Consider the following 23,407-nt stretch of genomic DNA (forward strand, 5'->3'; position numbering starts at 1 on the left):
ACGGTTCGAACGATATAGAAACTTGATTCGAACAATCAAATAGATTTGATCCTGTTTGAACGGACACAGTATTACTGGGTTTGTTCGAACAGAAAAATTGTTGTTCGAACACAATTAATATGAACAATTGCTACCAGTTCGAATATAAAACGACTGTTCGAATGAGAGTCCATTCGAATGCAAGGCTTGCGGTTCAAACGAATTGAATTTTTCTTCGGTTGTTTGAATGGTTTTGTTTTTTGGTTCAAACGCAAGGTAAAAAGCTCTCACAGGTTTATAAATTGCAATTTACCGTTTGAACTGGATATTTTTAATTAAAAATACGATACAAATATTAAATAATATAATTTAAACATCACATTTGTTCAAATGTTCTGGGACAGAATAATAAAAGGACAATTAAAGAAAAATAAGTTCTAGGATTGTGGTGGTGGCATTGAGTTTTGTGACATCATTGATTGACACTAATCAAACATTTTTTAGGATTGAATCTCCAGCTTCTTCTACATGTTTTCTTCTAATCTCGCCTCTAAATCCAATGCTTGATCTAATCAGGTCAGTAACTCTTTTTTCTTGGACCTCAAATGTTCTATCTTAATCCTTGCTTCTTCTAATTCATGAGTTTTGTCATTTGATCTGACTTGAGAAGAGGACAATGATGTTGGTAAAACAAGCAGACATGGAGATGTGCATGAAATATCAAGAACAACAACAAGAAGAGTTTATGAGAGATGTGCAACTCCAAATGCAGATACTTATGCAACAATTCTGGCCTCCAAGCAACTGATTTACATCATATGTATAGATTTTGGGATTTATTTCTATATGAAGAACGCTAGTACTACTACTGTTTTATTTATTTAGTTCACACTTATTAGACTAATTTTATGGGTATTGAACAAATTGTAATGTATTTTTTTAAATATTATATATGTCTATTTGGTTTTTAATTATTGAAAAAAATAAAATAGTTACTGCTCGAATGCAAAAAAATCGTTCGAACAAGATGAGTAAAACCATTCAAATATTGATACAGAACATTCGAATGTAATCGAAATTAAACGTTTGAACAATACGTGAAACCGTTCGAACGAATCATCGAACGAGAACTAAACGTTTGAATGTCTACTAATATGAAATCGTCTAATCCTATCATTGTCCTTTTGAACGTCTTACTATTCGACCATCAAATTATTTGTTCAAACGTTTCCTCATGCCTATTTGATCGAATGGACTGGTATTCTTCGACCACTCACGAAGGACGCGTTCGAACACACAATAAGTTTGAATGTCAATTTTGTACCGTTCAAAAGTGATTCTGGGACGAAATTCAAGCGTCCTTATGAGTGTACGAAAGTGCACTCTAAATACTCTATTATTTGAGTAAAATGCTAAAATGTTAATAGAAATCATTAGAATTAATGTGTATTTTTGAATTAAGTTTCTATTTACTTTAGTATACTCCTTAGTAGATTTTTATGTTTAATTTTAGAGTCTATAAAAGAGCAAGTCCAAACCCATTCAAATTCAAATGACTTTCAAGTGGGCAAGACGTTGGAACAATCTAAGAACTTTCAACGAGTGTAGGACTCTTCAAATAAGGATAATGATGAGGTTTGAGAGTAATTCGGATCAGAGTCCAAAATGCGCTAGGAGACAGAATGGATACACTTTATTATTGCAATCATAACTTTTTTCTCAATATTGGATTGATGTGATTTTTAATGCGTTGAAAATATATCTTAAAGGGCTACAAAGTTGTCTCTAATAAGAATTTCCAAATTCAAACTTCTGAAGCATGTATGTGGCTACCAAGTTGAGTCCTAAAATTTTGTCGATTTTGTGTGCGGGAATATGAAGATATTAAGGTTTCTTTCCTACCCTATTTAAGCATATCATTAGCATGAAATTGGAGAGTTCAGAAGAGGAGAGACGGCTCAGTTAGAAGGAGGAAGATCTGAAATTAATTTCCATGGCCGCCGTTTGCTCTATTTTTCTCTTGAGATTTTTGTTGTCTATTATATTTATAGGTAACTAAATTCTCAAGTAGGGTTAGGGATGAACTTGCACATTATATGATATTTTTAATTTCTTTTTTATTTATGTATTTGATTTTCAATTACTAAACTCTTTTGTTTTATTATTCTCAATTCATTGTTGATGATTTCTTTTCTGAATAATCATAGAATTTATTCTGTTTATGGATTCAGTCATGCTTTTTCTATTGAATGCATTAGCTCTTTGATTATATTTGATTCAATTATTTATCTATATTGATTTAATTTTTTGCTGCAATATCGCTTCTTGAGTATATTGTCGTCGTTGGATTTTTTCAATAGCGATAATAATTTACATATTTTTAAAGTAGTGAATGATTTTTTAAAGGGTTACATTTGGTTTAATCTTAGTTTATAAATCTATATCTTCCGATTGAGAATATTTAGAATTGAGTTCCCAGTTGAGTTATTCAATGAATTAAGAATAATTAAAATACCATATTTGTGCAAGAGATTTCTGACATTTTATTATTTGTCAAACTTGAGTACTTTTTCCGTTAGTCACTTTGCTTCACTTTAATTTGCATTTAAGTTTAATCTCTTTCTTTGGTTTCTTTGTTCATTCTACAATTTTTTTAATTTGTCTCTCTGTAAAATCGACACCCCAAAGTTGTGTTACAACTACCGCATTATTCTTTGGGCTTAATCACGTCCCAAAAGTGATTCTGGGATGAAATTCAAGTGTCCCAATAGTGATTGGGATGAAATTGATATTTTTTGTACCAAAATACCTTTTGGGGCACTGTTATTAGAACGACCATGTGATGCTTTTTTTTTTTCGTCCGATGAAATGTTTTGGGATGAAATCCCAATTTTTTGAGACAAAAATTATCATCCCAAAAAACCAATTATGTTGTAGTGGTTTAAGCCTATCGGTCCAATCCTGTACTCCATAAAAGACTCATTAAAAATTCACCAAAAAACCACAAGGATCATCAAACCGAGCTGCACACAATTCACAGAACCAGTACTACTCTTCATAAAAAGAAGCTCAACATTATAAACTTGTTTGGAGTATTTGTTACAACTTCTTGCCTCCACTGCCTATACTGTTTTTTATTTATTTTTTATTTTTTGAAAAGAACTCATTTCATTTACTTGAAACTATTACAAACAAAGAAAATAGTGTGGAGTTTCCTCCAAGTCCACTATGCACTCTGATAGAATTAGAGCACTTTTACCCAATGTGTGAGCTATTACATTGCCTTCTCTATAACATGTTTAGTAACACAAATATCAAAACACTTGATCCTTGATCTAATTTCTGAGATGATCATCCCAAAGTACCTGTCATTTGCTACTTGTTTTTGGATATCCATAACTACCTTTTTGTAATCACCCTTTAATATGACATTTCTCATTCCCAGATCAATTCCAAAATTTGTTGTTATTAGTGCTCCTGTTGCTTTTACTATTAAAGGATCAGGACATAGGATTGAATTCTTCCTCATGATAGCCAAGTGATTTCCTTCCTCATCTCTGATTGCAATCCCAATACCAATCTTGTAATGATTTCTATCAACTGCCACATCCCAATTTATTTTGCAACAACGTGGTGGAGGATTTTCCGAAGTGCCAGTTCTAGCTATGTTGCTTTGAGCCTGGTTGATTGTTCTGAATTGTAACCCTGTAGTATCATGTTGCATTTGATTAACTCTATGTAGAACTGTGTTAGGATCAATAAGGATGTTGTTGAAAACATGTTGATTTCTTCTCCACCACAGGTTCCAGAAAATTAATGCCAGTTCTTCCATTTCACTCTTTTGTAGCTTGTTGAACATGTCTGCCATTAGTACCTTCACACTATGGGAAGAAGCCTTAGTCTTTTGGATATTCTTTGAACTTCTCCGCATAATGTCTACTGCATAAATGCATTCCCATAGTATGTGTTCAATGGTTTCTGGTTCCCTTAGGCACATCGGGCAGTTTTTATCAGTCAATATCTCCTTTTTGCAAAGATTGAATATAGTAGGAAGAATATTAAGACAAGCTCTCCACAAAAAGTTCTCTGTGGCTGGAGGAATGTCTAGATTCCATATTCTGGTCCACTCTTCATGTTTTTTGAGAGTTTGTGAACTTTGCCCCTTCTTCATTTCTTGAATTTCCCCTGCAAATAGTAAGCTCTTCTGACATTGAAAATTCCAATTGCTGTGCATCTCCATATCAATTTATCTGGCCTGTTACAATTAGTGAGAGGTATTTGGCTTATGGTTTCAGCATCATCCTTTGAGAAGACTGCTTTGATCAGGTTTAGGTTCCAATTCCTTGTGTATTGATTAATAATAACCTCTACTTTGAGTTTTGGTGCCTGTGTATTTAGACCACTTTGAGGTTTGAATATGGTGAGTTTGGGTAGCCACTTATCTGACCATATTCTGACTGAATTTCCATTTCCTATTCTCCATATGATTCCTTCTTTAAGCAAAGGTCTAACAGACAGAAAGCTCCTCTAAAGATAAGATGGATTACTATCCAACTTTGCATTGAAAATATCATAATTAGGAAAGTATTTGAAATGTAATATCCGTGCAAGTAAAGAGTTAGGGTGTTGTATCATCCTCCAGCCTTGTTTTGTTAACAAACCAAGATTGAAGTTTTCAAAATCTCTTAACCCTAAGCCCTCTTCAGCTTTAGACTTTCCCATTTGACTCCAATTAATCCAACTAATTTTCCTCTCTTAATTTATTTGTCCCCACCAATATCCTTTCATCAGCTTGTTGAGGCCATGCAGTAAACCTTTGGGCAGTTTAAATACTCCCATTGAATAAGTTGGTAAAGCTTGAATGACTGCTTTAAGAAGTATTTCTTTACCTGCTCTCAATTGGAATTTCAGTTTCCAGTTGTTCAATTTGCCTCTCACTTTGTCAAGAATATTGTTGAAAGCCTTAGTTCTGGTAAAGCTTGAATGACTGCTTTAAGAAGTATTTCTTTACCTGCTCTCAATTGGAATTTCAGTTTCCAGTTGTTCAATTTGCCTATCACTTTGTCAAGAATATTGTTGAAAGCCTTAGTTCTGGATTTTCCAAAGAAAACAGGTAATCCAAGATAGTTTTCATAGGAAGTTGTTGTTCTAATACCTGTTATGCTTAGAATGCTTTCTCTTGTTTTATTCCTGGTATTCTTGCTGAAGAAAATAGAGGATTTTTCTTTGTTCAACCTCTAACCTGAAGCTAGTTCATATTGTCCTATCAAGTGTAGTAACCTATTCCATTCAATAGAGGAAGCTTGACAAAATAATAAACTATTATCTGCAAAAAATAGATGATTTACTGCTATTTGTCCCCTTGCCATTGGAAAACCAAATATATTTCTTATCCCTCTTTGCCTTATTGAGTAACTAACTAAGTGCTTCTGAATACATGATGAAGAGATAAGGTGATAAGGGATCATCTTGTCTTATGCCCCTCGAGGGTTTAAAAGCAGCCTGTGGATTGCCATTAATTAAAAGAGAGTAAGAAACTGTTTTGATGCAATTGAGAATAAGATTTATCCACCTGTTGGCAAAACCCATTCTTTCCATCACAATTGCTATAAAGCTTCATTCTAATTTGTCATATGCTTTGCTCATATACAATTTTAATGCCATATATCCAGTTGGCTCTTTCAATCTACAATGCATAGAATGTGATACTTCAAAAGCAACTATCACATTGTCTACAATTTGTCTCCCATGCACAAAAGCACTTTGAGTTGTAGAGATGATTTCTGGCAGGAAAATTTTTAATCTATTGGCTATAACCTTTGCCATGACCTTTAAATTGCGTTACTTATGTCTGTATTTAAGGCCAATGTCACAACTTCACATAGTTCCTTACCTAATGTATTCTAGTGCTGTTAGTACAACCTTGTTGAGAACCCATCTGGTCCTGGAGAGCTCATTGGATTCATGCTGAAGACAGCTTCTTGAACCTCTGTGTACTTGAAATCTTCAATGTGATACCCCATATGATATGGATAAGGGTAGGTGGTGTATGGGATCCCACATTGCTTGGGAAGGAGAAGTTCTTGCTCTTTATAAGGTTCTAGTGGAGCTCCAATTGTATCATTGACTAGTCCTTTTGGAGTATAGGCCATGTGGTTTGGGCCTTCCATTGGAGCGTTACAAATGGTATCAGAGCCTATCCCAACCAGAAATGTGGGACTTGAGCCGTGCCACCTACAATGGACAGGCCCGACGAGGACGTCGGGAATTTAAGGGGGGTAGATTGTGATACCCCATATGATATGGATAAGGGTAGGTGGTGTATGGGATCCCACATTGCTTGGGAAGGAGAAGTTCTTGCTCTTTATAAGGTTCTAGTGGAGCTCCAATTGTATCATTGACTAGTCCTTTTGGAGTATAGGCCATGTGGTTTGGGCCTTCCATTGGGGCGTTACATTCAAGTAGCTTATTATTCATCTGCTCAGTAACCTTTGCTTGCATAGGTTCCATACATTCAGTATGACCAGTTGGATTTGAAGTTGTGAATAAGGTGTTAAAATAATTCTGAAAGACTTGATTTATACCTTGAGCAGAGTTGTGAGTATAGCCATCTTCATCTTCAATGCTACTGATATGGTTTGTTTTTCTTCTCTGGGATGCACAATTGTGGAAGTATCTGGTGTTCTTGTCACCATACTAAAGCTAGCTTTCTTTTGCTCTTTGTTTCCCTTTTTAAGTTCTCATCATCTAGTATCATTGTCACTTCTATTTTGATCTGATTTATTTCTTGCAAATCTCTTGCATTATTCCTTTGCTGAAATTGTTACAGTTTTGCCTTTTTTGCCTCCACGATTCCCTTTATTTCCTGCTGCTGGGATTTGCACTAGGTGAGTAGTGTATTCTTGCATTTGTTAAGCTTGTCTGGCACTGCTGCTAATGTATTCCCATTATTGATGCCATCATTCCATACATTAGAAATTAAACTTTGACAATCAAATTCCCTTTCTCCCCAACTGAATTCATATCTAAATACTCTTCTCTTCCTTCTTTCCTCTTGAAACTGAGTATTTAGAGTTATAATGAGAGGGTTGTGATCTGATGTGCATATAGCTATGGTATAAACATTGATGTATTGAAACAAGCTGATGTAATGTGAGTTTGCCACCACTCTATCTAATCTTTCTTTTGTAAAATTAGTGACTTCTCTATTATTAAACCAAGTATATTTAGGACCTTTGTATCCCATATCATTGAGTTCACAGTCTTGTAGAGCTTGATTGAAAGACTTCATCTGAGTATAAGGTCTAGAGGCTCCCCCAAACTTCTCATGTTGATGCAAAATTTCATTAAAGTCACCTATACAAAGCCAATGCTTGTTATCTACAAGGTTTAAAAGCTTTAGCAACTGCCAACTCCCTTCTCTAAGTGTTGTACAAGGGTTGTCATAAAACCCTGTGAGGATCCATGACTTCCCATTTTATGGTTGAGTTATATGAGATGTGATATCTAGTGTATGATTCCATTTCTATGTGTTCATTTGAATTCCACATCATAGCTAGCCTTCCATTGAATCCTCTACTATCTACTATAAAGCTTCTATCATATCCCAATTGGTTCCTTGTTCTTTCCATCTTCTCCCTCTTGCTTTTTGTTTGAATGAGGAAGACTATGTTTGGGCGCTTTTGCTTCACAAAATGATGAAGCTCTTGAATTGTTCGAGAGTTTCCAAGCCTTCGGCAGTTCCAGCTTATGCATCTATTTTTACTGATGGGGCTGCTTGGCATCCACCATTATTTGTTCTTGATTTAAACTCCTTACAGGATTGAGCATACCTTTTGGTTTTTTGGAAAGACCTTGTTCATTGCAGCTTAAATCTGGTGTCTCTCTTTTCCCGTTCTCTATGTCATTCTTAGAAATTTCCATAGGTGCCATTTCGACTGCCCTTTCGATAATAACTTGTCTTGCTCTTTTTTTTCCAAAATGGTTTCTTCTTAACACATTCTTTTGCACCTACTGATTTCATCAAAGAGTTTGCAAACCTGTTTGCTTTATCAAAATTGTTCAGATGGTTGGTAGCACACCTCCTCAAAGGGTTACTAGTTTCCTCTTCCAGTCCTCTCTTATTACTAACATCTGTTTGAAACTGGTATGTTGATGTTTTGGTTTGCTTCATCTTTATCAGATTTGTGATGATATTCCAAATGAATGGTATCTTTCCCAGTTATAATCTTGCCACTTTGAATTGAACTTCCATTAGTATTAAGCCCAATTGTCCTACTCTCTTTTCCATTCCCAAGTCGTGGCAATAAATTAGCTCGTTGTCTACCATGAGCTCTAAATCTTTTTTCACCTGAGCCATTGGTTGTTATAATAGAGGGCCTCAACCATTGTCATATTGAGTTGTACCCATTCCTGTTGTATATCTTCTAGTTTTTTTTTCCAATGCACAGATTATGTCAACATGTTTGATAGCCCCACACTAAAAACAAAACAAAGGTAGTCTTTCATATTTAAACTCTATCCGCCTTTGTTTCCCTTCAATTCTAATCATCTTGCCTCTTGGAAGAGGTTTCGTGATATCCAAACTGAATCTAAGCCTGAGATATTTACCCCAGCCAACTCCTTCCCCATCCACATTCACTATCATAACCTCCCTTACTATGGTTCCAATTCGCTCCCCCTCAAAAGTCATAGCAGCTAAAGGCATACCATGTAGTTATATCCAGAAATGTTCATGACTAAAATCCATTTCATTAGGTGGAGTATTGCTGTCGAACTCTTGAATACATATAAGGTTTTTATCAAAAGACCAAGGTCTTCCATTAAGCACCCTTTCTATATCCATGCCTTTCTGAAATTCAACTAGAAATTTGTTATGCCCTACCTCTTTAAAGCTTATCCATCCCTCTGGGTTCCATATTTTGATCATGCAGATTGCTTTGAAAGCTTCCTTGTTAATGTTTTTTTTCCATCAAAACTAACATAATCAGACAATTTTGTCCATGCAAGTCTGCTCTTTTAGTCTATTCCTCTGTGAAGTTAACTTCTTCTAGTTCTTCCTCTATTAACTTAAGACCTTCACACGAGTTCTAGTTCCTCTGCCATGTTACATTGCCTTGATTTAGTACTCTTCGAACTGAGAATAAGTATCAAAACCTAGACTACCTCCTCACCCTTCTCAAAGAAAGAAAGGACAAACACCTTACCCTTCTAAAAGGAAAGGATTGTTTTTTAATTTAATATAATGTTTATCTTGCTCATAGAAAAAAACTCTATTATAAAAATAAAAAAAAAATGTGTGAACTTTTTGCAGTGTTAAGAGTAAAAAAAAAAAAAAAAAAAGAAAATGAGTTGCTTCATTTCACTTTTACAACAAAGGAGAATACTAAAATTACAAGCTTAATTAATGAAATGAACTCAGCTAATTTGACATTATGCTTAATCAGATACAAAACACGTACGTACGGGTCAAGCAATGCTGATCATGATTAGTTTTAATATATATAATATTATGCGAATGATTTAGTGGCATCTGACGAGTGCAAATTAATTAGATTGAATCACGGCTTACGCCATCGAGGATCGATGGTGACTACAAAATACTTTAAAACTGTTGGAATTAAGTTGTTTTATTTTAATCTTATTTATTTTGGAAGGTAGGCTTAGGGATTGGGCTACTTGATTTAAACAAAGCAAAGTGGATTTGGCTACAAACTAAGTTATCTCAAGCTGCAAGTTGTGGAAGGTTCTAAGTTATTGCTACCCTTATTAATTAATATTAATTAAGCATTTGTTCCATTTGCGAAAGCTAAAAAAATTAAATTAAGCTCCATGATTTTGACGTGCATCTCAATACACGACTCTTAGGTATGGTTTGGATAGTGTGATAAGATAAGATGAAATATTTTTAGATAAAAGCTAAAAATTAAATATAATATTATTAAAATATTATTTTTTAATATTATTATTATTATTTTAAAATTTAAAAAAATTGAATTATTTATTATATTTTGTGTGAAAATTTAAAAAAATTATAATCATGAGATGAGATGAGATGAGATAATTTCTCTATCCGAATGAGTCTTAAGATAAAGAAGAGTGTTACTATTTTTGTTTCCAAACCTCTAAACCTCGCTATTTGTATCAAATTTGATAACTGGAAGCAAAAACATTTTTTGTTTTTGAAGTTGTACCATTAATACTATACCATTAATACAAGTATATCATTGATCTCGAAGCAAGATAAAGATACGCATGGGGAAGATTTGTATACCCTCAAACCCCATTATATCAATCTTCCCTTTTGGTCATGCGAAAAAAGAAAAAGAAAAAAGGAAAACCAATTGAAAGAACTGTCATTGTTCCACATGCCGCACAGTAGCACTGAACTCAGGAAGCTAGCTAGCTAGGCAACTCCGGCGCCGGCATGGTCTGTGCAGGATGCCCTGAAAAGGTGAAGACGTGTATCCCCGAGGCTAAGAGAGTAGGTTGTTTTCTTGTATTCAGCCCAAGTGAAGGGCCTGTAGAGAGACAGGCTGTTGGGAGTGACCATTTCTGGAGGTGCACTTATCCATGCATGGAGGGGTGGAGCCCCCAAGTATGCCATTGACATTCTAGACTTGCTTACGTTTGTTAATGCTCTGTGTCGTACGCTTATAAATCTTCCATTTGTCATCGCCTAATTCAAAACAAACAATATATATGACACCCAAAATAAAGTACTCTTATATATACTAAGAATTTTTTTTTAAGCAAACATATTATAGATATATTTAACATTTACATGATACAATAGTTAATAGGGTAAAAGGCCTCAGCATTCAACACAAATTAGCAAATACAACACAAGAAAAAAAAAAGCAAAAAAAAAAAAAAAAGAGGGATCTAGGGTCAATGACTTGACCCCCATCCATTTTCCCCAATGAGAAGTTGCTTAAAGCAATTTTGATACAGTAGAATAAACGGACTGTGATATTACGACTGAAAATCACAGTGAAGAGATTTGTGTTGTATTTTGCTCGTCCGGACTTGTTGCAGAAGACTTACACTACTTCTTTCCCACGATACTTGGTTAGGAGAAGCGAAAACATAGATAGATAGCAAACATGAGAACCGTTGAATCGCCGAAGGACGACAGTTAGGATTGTGGCGGCACATGGGGAACACACTACCACACTAGAAGTATAGAGGTCGGTCAGATGATCTGTAGAATCCAAGGTCGTTGGCCCCAGAAATACCGCACGTGGCGACAACGGGAACTTCTCTGTGCAGTGGCGCATGGACCCCATGCGCGTATGACTCATGTGCCGCCCCGTTCGACAATATTCTTTAGCCATCTGAAAGATCAGCGGCTGGGGAATCCTGCAGTGGGGCACATAGTGGTCGCTAGACTCTAGAAAGCAGTAGATCGACGCTTCTCCTTGCTATGGATGGAAAATAAAATAAAGACCAGAAAAAAAAAAGGTTGCAAAGTTTTGGACTAGCCAGATGGGAGGCGGGATAAAGGAGTCAAAGCTCCACTCTCTCTCTGGGTGGAGAAGATAGGATCTTTGAGTGGGTTTTGGTTGAGAGCGAAACGCTAAAGAGAAAAAAAGGGACTTTTACAGATTCTTTCTTTTTCCTATGCCAAGAAATTAAAACTATGAAACAATATATATAGTCAATTTAATTAAAAACAAGAGTTCATTTCTTGTTGATTTCAATTAAGGTTAAATGCTTGGGAAAAATCTCTTTTACCTTCCTAATGGGTAGGAAACAAGGAACCATTTGACAACAAAGAAAAATGGCTACATTTATTGAAATCTTATATTACAAAACTATTGCAATCTTTGTTGGTACTTACGCATCATCACTAGTGTAAGAATATTAATTAAATTTTCATTTTCATTTTAATTTTAGCTAATGACTTTATATGGGTACATAGTAAAGGAATTATTCTACAAGCTGGAAAACTTGTAATATCATTAGTAGTAATTATTGTTATGACTTTTAAAATTAAAAGTTTAACCAAATTAGTAGCAATAAATTTATAATTTTTTAATCGATAGTTAATTAAACATGTAATAATTAAATATTCTATACTTATTGAAGTAAAATTTAACATGGGTAAGTAATTAGCTATTACTCAATTCACCAACTCCACGTTGGTGGAAACTGATCAATGAACTGCGAGGCCCCCCCTACAGCTTACAAATTACCAAAGCTTAATTTGCAGCGATTCCCCCACCAAATGAATTTTGAGTCGGTTCTAAGAATTTATTCTTACCATAATTACCATGAGAAAAAGATAAAGAAAACCAACCTGTAACATGTCACCCACATTGACCCAAAAAGCAGTGGGATCAGGAGGGACTGGGATCCACACCCCATTCTCTACAGAAATTTGAAGGCCACCCACATCGTTGGATCTCAGAAGGGTCAAGATCTGTGGGTCAGAATGCTCTCCAAATCCAACCTTAAGGCTATCTGCATAGGTGGGTGAGGTGTCCCAGTTTTTGCACTCCACTACTTGCAGAGATGGATAGTGATTGAGCCTGAGGATGGAGTCATTATCAACGTCCCTAATCAGCCTGCTAAACACTGAGGTATCTGGGACCAGCATGCCCTCTGCCATTAGTTCCAAAAGCTCACAAGCTAGCCCTTCAACTGCTTCAATATACCCGCTCGCGGCATAGCTATAAGATAGAGTTGAATTTAGAAAATTATAATATTTTTTCAAAAAAAGTATACATATATATATATATGTAAATTTTTTCATTTTTCAAAAATATTACACAAAATTTGCAGAACTTAAACCAATATTCATCATTTTCCATATAGAAGAAAATATAGCTAGTAGTATTTAAAAATATATATAGTCACTTTCACACATGCACGAGAAGTGTAGGGTGTTAAAATATTATAAAAAAATAAATATTTATAACGAATTATTTATAATAATAATGACTATTTAAAAAATAAATAAATTTATTTTGACAAAAAATATCATTTTTACTGAAATAATTGATGATAAACAAACAATGTTTTTGCAGAAACTCAAACTGACTGTACTGCTTGCTGTGTATGATGAATGGTGTGGTATGTTGGCCATTACAGTGAAACTAAACAGTTTTGGTATACTTTTCTTATCTATTTTTGGGTAGTTTCCATGTCTTTTTTAAGTGCACCACCAAATGGTCAGCAGAGCCATTTCAATCAAACTGGACTCATGTCCAGATTATGAATTGATTGGACCCTATTGATGATGTGTCTTTCTCTGAGAACTTGTCACTCTGATTGTACTATATATATGTATGATGACCTTATCTTTTCAATTTTTTCAACTGATCAATTTCACAATAAAGGTGTCCCCAACCCCAGCTGGGATATGCTAAATGGAGTAAGGTGTCCCTGTCATGTTACCTTAGCCTTAAAGGAGAACTATACCCCCCACTCTCCCATGTGACTCCTAATTGGACTGTATTTTATTCTTTAAAAACTGAGTGTACTATAATAATATTATTGATGGTTTAACCTTCTTTCTTTGGACTTTTTTTATAGAGTTAGATATACATTAATTAACAGTACACAATTGTGCTACAATCCCATATATAATGAAATATTAAGTTTTTAATTTTTTTTCTTATTTTAAATTTAGTGTACATGAATTCAAGAAAATATTATTATTATTATAGTATAGATTTGTAAAATAATTATATATTAGTTATGTCTGTCCATACTCGTTTGCATATAGATATTAGGAAAATGCCATTTAGCCGGCCACCATGTGACAATTATATATATTTGACAATTTTCACACACATAGATACAATCTAATTTAAACATGAAAAGGAAAATTATCCCCGATAATATTATAAATAATTATTTATCTTGATTCCAGTAAAAAATTAAAACATTTTTCACAAAAATAAGAAAAGCGTCAAGAATTTTTTTCTAAACATATTTCAAGCGAAATGTATTGATTTTATACATCTAAATAAACTTGATATACATATATATATATATATATATATATATATCTTAAAAATCATAAATTCAAACATGTTTTTCATAGATAGTACAGTACTCGTGTTTACAATTAAAACCTCAAAAGATTTATATAAAAATTTCAAAACAGATATTCAAATGATCTAAACATATTGCCACCTAACTAAAAAAATCTTTCCCACCATATACGTACAGCTATAAATTAAGAATTTATAGGAGTTTCCTACCACCATGAAATGTGCCGTGCATGTGAAGGATGACATTGTTGATCAATTCAGTTTATAATTCACACAAAAAATTGCATATGTTTTCACATAATTAAGCCAGCTAGCTAGCTATGGCTAGCTGTCGGCTGAAAAAAGTTAAAAAAAATTTAAGAAAATAAATAAAATATTATTAGAATATTTTTTAATATTATTTTTATTTTAGGATTTGAAAAAATTAAATTGTTTATTTTATTTTGTGTAGAAATTTAGAAAAATTGTAATGATGAGATAAGTAATTTTCAAAATTTTTAAAATTTTAAGTTTTAGTCTTGAAAGCAAATCAAGCGTTGCATAGATATTTCTTTACAGGGCACACACAACTCATTTCAAGATAGCTCCATAGATAGACCGACCACGTTTTTGCATATAGTTCACTGAAATTAACAAGGCACCTGCTCTGCCAGCAAAGTTTGTGATTTCATGCATGGTCCAGATCATCCAACCAAACAAATATCCTACGTTCACATGCATTAATATAGCTCATGCCCATCTTTTGTCACTACTTCTCATAAATACTTGCTGCATGCCCATATCTATATACACAATTGCAAGGTCATGAACAACGACATCGTAAAGCTACCTAGCAATCCAGAATTAATAATCAATCTTATAAGGTTTTATATGAATTTAAAAGCATCAAGCGAGAGAGAGATATATATACACGTTTGGACTGGACTTGTGAAAATCTTTTTTTCTAAGAAAGAGACGCAAGCTAGCTAGCCATGCATGCAACCATTGCGATGCGTAAAACGATGCAAATATATGAACTGCTAAAAGATAATAAGATTATTAGTTAATTAATCCTAAGTACCTGAATTTCGAAGGGTCATTAATGGAGATGGCTTTGGATCTCTGGGCGATGGAGAGAGGATTAGTATTAAGCGTAAGATACTCAACTTCTCCCTTGTCTCCATTGAAGCCTATGCTCTTGCAGCCATAGCCCAGGGGATTTGCCGGCCCAGCACGTTGTTTTTCGGACACTGGTAGGGCAAAAAAGTCGCGCCCTTCTTGTTCCAGTTTTACAATGATGTCCTCGGGGACACCATGGTTGATAACCTTAAAGAAACCGTACTCTTCGCAGGCCTTAACGATGAGCTTTGAGACCTCTGCTCTGTCGGCTGACAAGTCTACTATAGGAAGGTCTACGACTCGAAGTTTCTCGGTGCTAAGTTGGGTTGGCGAGGGTACTACCACCATTTTGATTATTTGCTGTGTAGCGGACAACGTCGTACAAGTAAAAGATGGGGAAGAAGATGAAGAATAACGAAACACAGTTCGTGTCGGTGATGAGCTAGTAAAGGGTTCTCGCAGGAGAGAGAGAGAGAGAGAGAGAGAGAGAGATTATGTACGATACGAAGGAGGAGAAAGACTAGAAGCTAAGAAGGCAAGCTTTTTAGAGGGGTGAAAACAGATGAAGGCAAGCTATAACGCACGCCGGGAGGAGGGCACGAAACACATACCCTCCATGTCATAAATATTGAAATATCCATATTGTCCTTACTGAGTTATTGGCTTTCCTGCTCCGTCGTTCTCTTTCCTTTTGGCAGAACGTACGCATGCATGCGGGAGGGAGCTAAAACGTGATCGACGGAAACCGTTCTAGAAAGAAAAGCATGCAGCTCGAGGGAAACTCCTAACACTACAAGAAAAATAGATTTTTGTGATCATTTAATTACAACGAAAAGATTATTTGTGATTAAAACCGACTCATTTTAATTGTAAATAGTCATTTTGCTAGAATTAACTGGTAACAAATAAACAATTTTCTTGTAATATAAGAAGTGATCGATCCCTTACCTCTTTGCGCATTTCAACTTCTCCACAACGTACTTGTCAGTTTTGGGTCTTCTTTACTACCAAAAAATGTCAATGTATCACAATATGTATAGATTGAAGCTTTTTTCTTTGTTTTTCATCGTTTTGTAAATTTATCTGAATCACATGGAAAAAGCTTTAAAAATATTGGCAATAGGTGTTCTCTCAGTATGTTGGGGACTCGCGCCCGATTTTCATTATTTTTTTTAACTGTTGGAGTATAGCCTCACAAATTGAAAAAATAGAATTAAAGTCTAAAGAAAGAAGTGTCAAAAGTAGGAAAAGATGTTAAAAGTTAGTTAATTTTCTGTTATTGTATTTTATCTCTATAAATACATTCTGTACTTGTATTAATTTATCAAGTCAATTACATGAAAGTCTTTCTTTTCATCTACTCTACCTCTGTTTTGTGTTCATCGAGTTTTACTTTCAACTGTTTATCAAAAAGTTGACATGGTATCAGATTGAAAACCATACTAGCTTCCGCATATTTTCTTTCCTAAATCTTGCAATCTACATTGCAAATTCTGCAAGGAATTCTCTTGAGATATTCTCTTGCATATTTTCTACATTTCTTGCATTTTCTTGGTAAAATGATAGAAGTAAACCCTCACAATTCTTTAGAATCTTCTCGTCCCTCTAATCCTTCAGATGATTCTTCTAGCCCATAGTATCTTAATCCTAGTGATAATCCAGGTTCTCTCTTGGTCTCAGAAGTATTTGTAGGAGACAACTACATTGTCTGGAGTCGATCGATCACTATGGCTCTAACTGTCAAGAAAAGGTAGCTTTCATTGATGGTTCGATTACTGCTCCTCCTACCAATCAGCATGTTCATCATACTGCTTGGCTCTGTGCCAATAATTTAGTACTTTCTTGGCTCATGAATTATATTTCCAAAGATATTAGAAATAGTTTGTTTTATGCAGCATCTGCTGTAGATCTCTGGAATGAGTTAAAAACAAGATATTTGAGAAGTGATGCCCAAGGGTTTTTCACCTTGAAAAATCTCTAAGTTCTATGACTCGGGGTTCTTCATCAATCACTTAATACTTCAGTACTTTCAAACCCTTATAGGATGAGTATGTTAACTATAGGCCATTCCCAACTTGCACTTGTGGAAAGATGGCATCATGCACATACAATCTTTTTGATTTCTTACTACTTCGACAACAATCTGATTATGTGTTAAAGTTCTTGGTTGGGTTAAATGATTCATATGCTTCAGTCAGGAGTTAATTACTTCTTGTTTTCCCATTGCCAAGCATGGCTAAAGTCTTTTCTTTACTGCTTCAAGAGGAAAGCCAAAGACAATTAACCAATTCTGTATGCCATGAAACCTATGCCTTGTTAGTCAAACAAAATATTCAACAATTTGTTCAGTCAAAGTTCTCCAAAGACAAGCAGAAGAAGTCTTTTTTGTATTGCACTCACTGTGGATATAATGGACATATAGTGGAAAAATGCTTCCAACTTCATGGTTATCCTTCTGGTTGGACTGGACCTAAAGAAAAGCGAAATCTTCCTACTGCCCATGCTGCCATTTCAACTGGAGAGGTCTACATTTAAAACAGTAATGAGAATCAAAAGTTTTCTTTAACTTCTGAGGAATTTACTAAACTACTAGCACTTGCAAATTCAAATCCATCCCCTACACCAGCTGTGAATCTTGTTACTTCTCAATTCTCTAGTAAACTACCACATTTTTGTTATTCAGTTTCTTCAACTTCACAGCATAATTTTTCTTAGATTTTGGACACTGGTGCAACAGATCACATGATCTGTTCACCCCTCTTATATTCTTCTGCACCTAAGCAAATTAATACTTCCATTAACCTGCCTAATGGTAACTCTTTCTCAGCTACTCATATTGGTATTGTCTGCCTCTCGAACACCATATTTCTGCATAATGTGTTGTGTGTTCCAAGCTTTTCATTCAATTTGTTATCTGTTTCCAAACTAACAAAAGAATCTAATCTCTCTGTATCTTTCTTTGATTCTTACTGTCTTTTACAGGACCAATCAACAAAGAAGATGATTGAGATTGCATTTGAGAAACATGGACTCTACCACTTATCTCAAATTATCTCAAAAGAGGCTACCTGCAATCAAACCCAGTTTAATTCTTCATCTTTTGTTTCAGCCATTACTCAAACTCAATTAGATTTTTAGCACTACAGATTAGGACATGTTTCTAACTCAAGATTACCTTCTCTTAGACAATTAGAATCATCCATATCTCTTGATTCCACAAATGTTTGTGATATATATCATTTAGCAAAGCAAAGAAAGCTTTCTTTCCCTGTATCTCAAACTGCTTGTGAGATCCCCATTTTATGGGTTTTAAATTATTTAAATTATATTATTGGGTTATTTTATTATTTTTAATTATTTTTGGTATGTTGGGATTTTAATTTCTTTATTAATTATTTTATATATGTGTTAGTAATTTTTGTGTAATTTTATTGTAGTATTATTCATTTTGGGCTGTGTGTGTATGTGTATTTTTCACTGTGGGCCATGGGTGTGTGAGTTTGGTGAGCCGGTTCAAGCCCAGCCTAGCAAGGGCCCAGACCGTGTGCAAAGCGTGGCCCAGTCGTGAGGCCCGTGAGACTCAGCCCTTACTTTCTGAAACGGCGTCGTTTTGGAGGGATGGCTTAGGGTTTCATCCCTTTCTCCCTTGCGCCGCGCGACTTCTCCTTCTCCTTTCTTCTGCAAAATTCTTCTCCCTTCCTCCACGCAGCTGCTGCCGACTCCATTTCAGGATTTCGTTCCGCAAGTCAGCCGCAAGCCGCCACCTCCACTTTGCTTCTTCCTCTCCGTGTCTTTCGGTAGTGACTCCGAAGCTTGTTGTCGAGCTGCCGTTCCCCACGCCACCACCTCATTCTTCCGTAAGCATCTTGGTGGTGTTGGGCATGGGCTCCAAATGTGCTGTCCTTGCCGCCACACCACACGTCCGCGCGAAGGCATCTCACTCCTCCACGGCTTGATGTCGTTTTCATCTTCTCTACCCGTGCGACACACAGCTCCTCAAACCGCCATTGTTGGTCTATTTATAGTCCACGGGTTCCTCAGATTAATTTTCGGAGATCCTCATCCTCTTTCTCTCTTTCAAGCCATTTCACCTCTTGGTATTTTGTGTGTTGATCTGTAAAATTTTTGGGTGATTGAATCCGAGAGCTTAAGAATTGTGAATTTTGGGTGGTTGAATCCGAGAGCTTTGATTTTTGTTGTACTTGGTTTTGTTTTAATTGGGAGAAATTGATTGATCAGTTGGGTTGTTGTTGCTGTGTGATAAAACCCAATTTTGGGCACTGTTCCGTTGAGCCGCCGCCTTGAGCAACGCCCTTGAGTGATCTTTCAGAATTACCCATCATCGTGTGTATGTAATTTTTCATCGTAAATCAAGTAATTTAAATTAACATCATAACTGTTGTTCATTTGTAAATTATTGAACTGTTTTTTTTTGTTGGAAATTGGGCCTTGAGCTGTTGAAGTGTTGGGTTTGTTAAATTGGAGTTGTTGGATTTGGGCCTTGGGCCGGATTGGAGGACGGGATTTCGCGTGTATTTGTGATACTGTATAATTGTAAAATGGAGGTTTATTTTATTGAGATATTTAAATTCCAATAAACTGTTGCAATGCATATTTATCGTTTATAATAAATTGTGCTGTGATGTCACGTTGTCTGTTGAAATTGAGACTATTGTTATTAATGGTGTGGGTGCATGTGTATCACGACCCCAAGCCGAGATGGGGCATTATCTCGGTGGAGCTCTTCTGGTCACTCGGGAGCGTAACAGACTGACGTGACGTCATTTGAGTTGTCGCAGGGTGACAACGGGAATGGACGAGACGGTAATACTCTCGTACCGATTCCATGACCTTTTGGCTTGCAAGGTTAGAGGATGCTTGGCCATGTATGCGCTGGGCACGGAACTGGGCATCGCTTGTTACGAAGTCTCATGCACGGACGTTACCCGTGATGTGACGAAGAGAGCCAGGGTGTGCGGACGGTCCATAGGGGAGACCGTGGTGCATGCGTAAATTTCATAATAAATATGATTGGGACAAAAATGAGATTTTTGGTGTAAGTGTAAAAAATGGTATTTTTGGAAAAAATGAATGTGGGTTGTTTTTCTGTTCGTATGGGAACTCTTGTTTATATAATTGTGTTTTAAATCTCTTGGATGTTGTTTTGGTTAATTACTTGCAGAAATGTCATAATCTCATAGTGGTGTTTTACCCTACGGTTCCGTTTTATGGTATCGTAGAGTTTGACGCAGAGCCCGAGTATGAAACTGAATGACCGACTCCGCCAGAAGCTTAAGTTGATGTTATGTTGTTCAGCGTTTTGGGACTTGTTTCCCTTATATTATTTGTTTTCTTTAAATTATCTGTCAGAAGATTGTAAAATTTTTGTAAAGTTATTTTACTGCTTTTTGTACAATTCTGGTACTTAATAAAGAAAGACCATTTTATTTTCTCCGTTGTGAATATTATACTGTTCATTTTTTGTATGTACACACTTTGAGCACTGGTCGTTGGGGTGCGTGATCCGTGTGGTCATCATCCCGGTGTCACGAACTCCACAAAAAAAAATAACACGTGGGGTTCGAGGGCGCCACACCGCTTCTAATAAAATGTTTGATTTGATCTATTGTGACGTATGGGGTCCCTTTGGTATTATTTTATATTCTGGATACAGATTCTTTCTCACTATAGTTGATGACTTCACACGATGCACTTGAGTTTATATGCTCAAAGCAAAGTCTGAATTCCCTTATATACTTAAAAGTTTCTACAAAATGGTAGAAACACAATTTAGTATTCCTATCAAAACATTAAGGTCAGACAATGAACCAAAATTCCTTCTAACCCAATTCTATAATGATCATGGCATTATACATCAAAGAAATTGTGTGGAAACGCCACAATAAAATGGAGTTGTGGAGGGGAAGCATCAACACTTGTTAAACACTGCCAGAGCCTTAATGTTTCAAGCAAATATACCTTTAACCTTTTGGAGTGATTGTGTGTTGACTGCTGCACATATCATAAACAGAATTCCCACCCCTTTCTCAAAAATAAAACACCATTTGAAATGCTTTTCAACAAAGCACCTAATCTCTCCCATTTGAGAGTTTTTTGTTGTCTTTGCTTTGCCTCAACACTTACAAATCATAGACATAAATTTGAACCAAGAGCCACAAATTGCCTTTTCTTAGGTTACCCCTCTAATATAAAAGGCTATAAGTTGATGGACCTCAATACAAACAAGATATTCATCTCGAGAAATGTAGTTTTCTGTGAAAACAGTTTTCCTTTTTAAGCTCTTCCACCCATTTCATATTCTGAGACACACTCTTTTCTATTTCCTCCAACCAACTCTACTTCAGATTTCCTTTATGATCAGATCAGAAAAGATCAAAATTCTCATTCTCTCATTCAGACAGATCAGAATCTACCTTCTAATGAACCAATTTTACATATTGGTTCATCTTCCTTTCCTAATGCTCAGGATTTTTCCAATAATAATCAACCCTACCAATCTGCCTCAAACACACAGCAACTAAGACAATCTTCAAGAATTAAACAACCACTAGTTTTCTTGCAGGATTATTATTGTGGTAATGTTTCTACTGTTTCAAGTGCAAATCAATCATCTGCTTCTATTGGTTGTTCTGTTAATTCAGGTAATCTCTATCCTATTTCTGATTTTCTTTCTGTCAATCGACTATCCACATCCCATAAAGCCTTTCTAGCATCCATTTCAGCCTTCCAAGAACCAAAAACCTACAAACAAGCTGCCAAAAGACTTGAATAGCAAGTTGCTATGCAAAATGAAATAAATGCCTTAGAGTTAAACAAAACTTGGGAACTTGTTACTCTTCCTAAAAACTTACAAACCATAGGTTGCAAATGGGTATTTCGAATTAAGCACAAGGCAAATGGCACTATAGAAAGGCACAAAACTAGATTAGTAGCTAAAGGCTATACTCAACAAGAAGGCTTAGACTTCTTTGACACATTTTCTCCAATAGCCAAGATCACATCTATAAGGTTGATTCTTCCTATAGCAGCAATTAAAAATTGGCATATTCACCAACTAGATGTGAATAATACTTTTTTACATGGTGACTTACATGAAGAGGTTTATATGGAATTGCCCCTGGATTGGCTGTCAAAGGAGAAAACAAAGTTTGTAAACTTCTCAAGAGCCTTAATGGTTTAAAATAGGCCTCTAGACAATGGTTTACAAAACTGTCTACTGCTCTACTTGATTATGGCTTCACTCAAGGAAATTCAGATTGTTCTTTGTTCATTAAGAAATCTGAATCATCTTTTATAGCACTCCTAGTTTATGTAGATGATGTTCTACTGGCTAGTGATAGTTTACTAGAGATTGAATTGCTAAAAAATTTCTTACATGACAAGTTCACAATTAAAGATTTGGGGGAACTCAAATACTTCCTTGGCTTGGAAGTGGTGAGGTCTAAAAATGGCATATCAATCTGTCAAAGAAAGTATGCCTTAGACATACTTCAAGACACTGGAATTCTTGGTGCTAAACCTGTTGTCTTGCCAATGGAGTCGAATCTTAAACTTACTACAACAGATTCTGATTTCTATGAAGATCCTTCAGCTTATAAAAGGATGGTTGGAAGATTATTGTGCCTTACAATCACTAGACCTGACCTTGCATATTCAGTTCAAGTTCTAAGTCAATTCATTGACAAACCAGCTGTTAGTCATTACCAAGCAACTATTAAAGTACTCAGATATCTAAAAGCTACATCAAGACAATGTCTATTCTTCTCTTCTTCATCAGAAATGCAGCTAAAGGCCTTTTCAGACAGTGACTGGGCAGGGTATGTTGATACTAGAAGAAGTGTAACAGGTTTTGCTATTTTCCTAGGCAATTCATTAATCTTATGGAAAAGTAAAAAGCAAGCTACTATTAGCAGGTCTTCTGCAGAAGCAGAATACAGAGCCCTTGCTTCAACAACATGTGAGATCCAGTGGCTCCTCTATGCCTTGCAAGACTTAAACATTAGCCACCAATAGCCAACACTACTCTATACAGACAGCAAATCAGCATTATCTATTGCTACCAATCTAGTTCAGCATGAGAGGACAAAGCACATCCAAATTGACTGCCATCTTGTTCGAGAGAAGCTGCAGCAAAACATTATTAAACTTTTCCACATTCCTTCAAGATTGCAGCTGGCAGATATATTCACAAAGCCTTTAGGCTCCCTCCCTTTTCATCACACTCTTCGCAAGATGAACATCCTTAATTAATATACATGTTCATTTTGATGGGGGTGTTCGAGTATAGCCTCACAAATTGAGAAAAT

At 35.6% G+C, this 23,407-nt stretch overlaps 3 protein-coding genes across 3 annotated transcripts; 1 reads left to right on the forward strand and 2 right to left on the reverse strand.

The window, feature by feature from the left end:
- Window positions 1–3,253: 3,253 nt before the first annotated feature.
- Window positions 3,254–4,219, reverse strand: LOC121247363. Its single transcript, XM_041145726.1, has one exon. The coding sequence runs from the start codon at window positions 4,217–4,219 to the stop codon at window positions 3,254–3,256; it is 966 nt and encodes a 321-aa protein (XP_041001660.1).
- A 5,888-nt stretch (window positions 4,220–10,107) lies between these two features.
- Window positions 10,108–15,751, reverse strand: LOC121246213 (gibberellin 2-beta-dioxygenase 2-like). The gene is made up of 3 exons (XM_041144273.1): window positions 15,043–15,751; window positions 12,281–12,653; window positions 10,108–10,657 (listed from the first exon to the last, which is right to left on the reverse strand). Exons 1-3 carry the CDS (start codon window positions 15,426–15,428, stop codon window positions 10,385–10,387), a joined length of 1,032 nt encoding a protein of 343 aa, XP_041000207.1. The 5' UTR covers window positions 15,429–15,751; the 3' UTR covers window positions 10,108–10,384.
- A 4,141-nt stretch (window positions 15,752–19,892) lies between these two features.
- On the forward strand, window positions 19,893–23,114 carry LOC121247364 (uncharacterized mitochondrial protein AtMg00810-like). The gene is made up of 3 exons (XM_041145727.1): window positions 19,893–19,946; window positions 21,664–21,742; window positions 22,399–23,114. Exons 1-3 carry the CDS (start codon window positions 19,893–19,895, stop codon window positions 23,112–23,114), a joined length of 849 nt encoding a protein of 282 aa, XP_041001661.1.
- The last annotated feature ends 293 nt before the right edge of the window (window positions 23,115–23,407 follow it).

This window comes from Juglans microcarpa x Juglans regia, chromosome 1S (genome assembly GCF_004785595.1).
Source record: "Juglans microcarpa x Juglans regia isolate MS1-56 chromosome 1S, Jm3101_v1.0, whole genome shotgun sequence".
In the NCBI taxonomy this organism is placed as follows: domain Eukaryota; kingdom Viridiplantae; phylum Streptophyta; class Magnoliopsida; order Fagales; family Juglandaceae; genus Juglans; species Juglans microcarpa x Juglans regia.

Excerpts from the sequence above, each read along its gene's own strand:
- LOC121246213 (XM_041144273.1), bottom strand. The coding sequence starts at position 15,428 with ATGGTGGTAGTACCCTCGCCAACCCAACTTAGCACCGAGAAACTTCGA. Across the intron at positions 12,654-15,042 it reads AATGACCCTTCGAAATTCAG|CTATGCCGCGAGCGGGTATA; the intron begins GTACTTAGGATT and ends TCTATCTTATAG. Across the intron at positions 10,658-12,280 it reads ATGTGGGTGACATGTTACAG|GCGATGACAAATGGAAGATT; the intron begins GTTGGTTTTCTT and ends GTTTTGAATTAG.
- LOC121247363 (XM_041145726.1), bottom strand. The coding sequence starts at position 4,219 with ATGGAGATGCACAGCAATTGGAATTTTCAATGTCAGAAGAGCTTACTA.
- LOC121247364 (XM_041145727.1), top strand. The coding sequence starts at position 19,893 with ATGGACGAGACGGTAATACTCTCGTACCGATTCCATGACCTTTTGGCT. Across the intron at positions 19,947-21,663 it reads ATGACCTTTTGGCTTGCAAG|GATTATTATTGTGGTAATGT; the intron begins GTTAGAGGATGC and ends GTTTTCTTGCAG. Across the intron at positions 21,743-22,398 it reads TGGTTGTTCTGTTAATTCAG|CACTCCTAGTTTATGTAGAT; the intron begins GTAATCTCTATC and ends CATCTTTTATAG.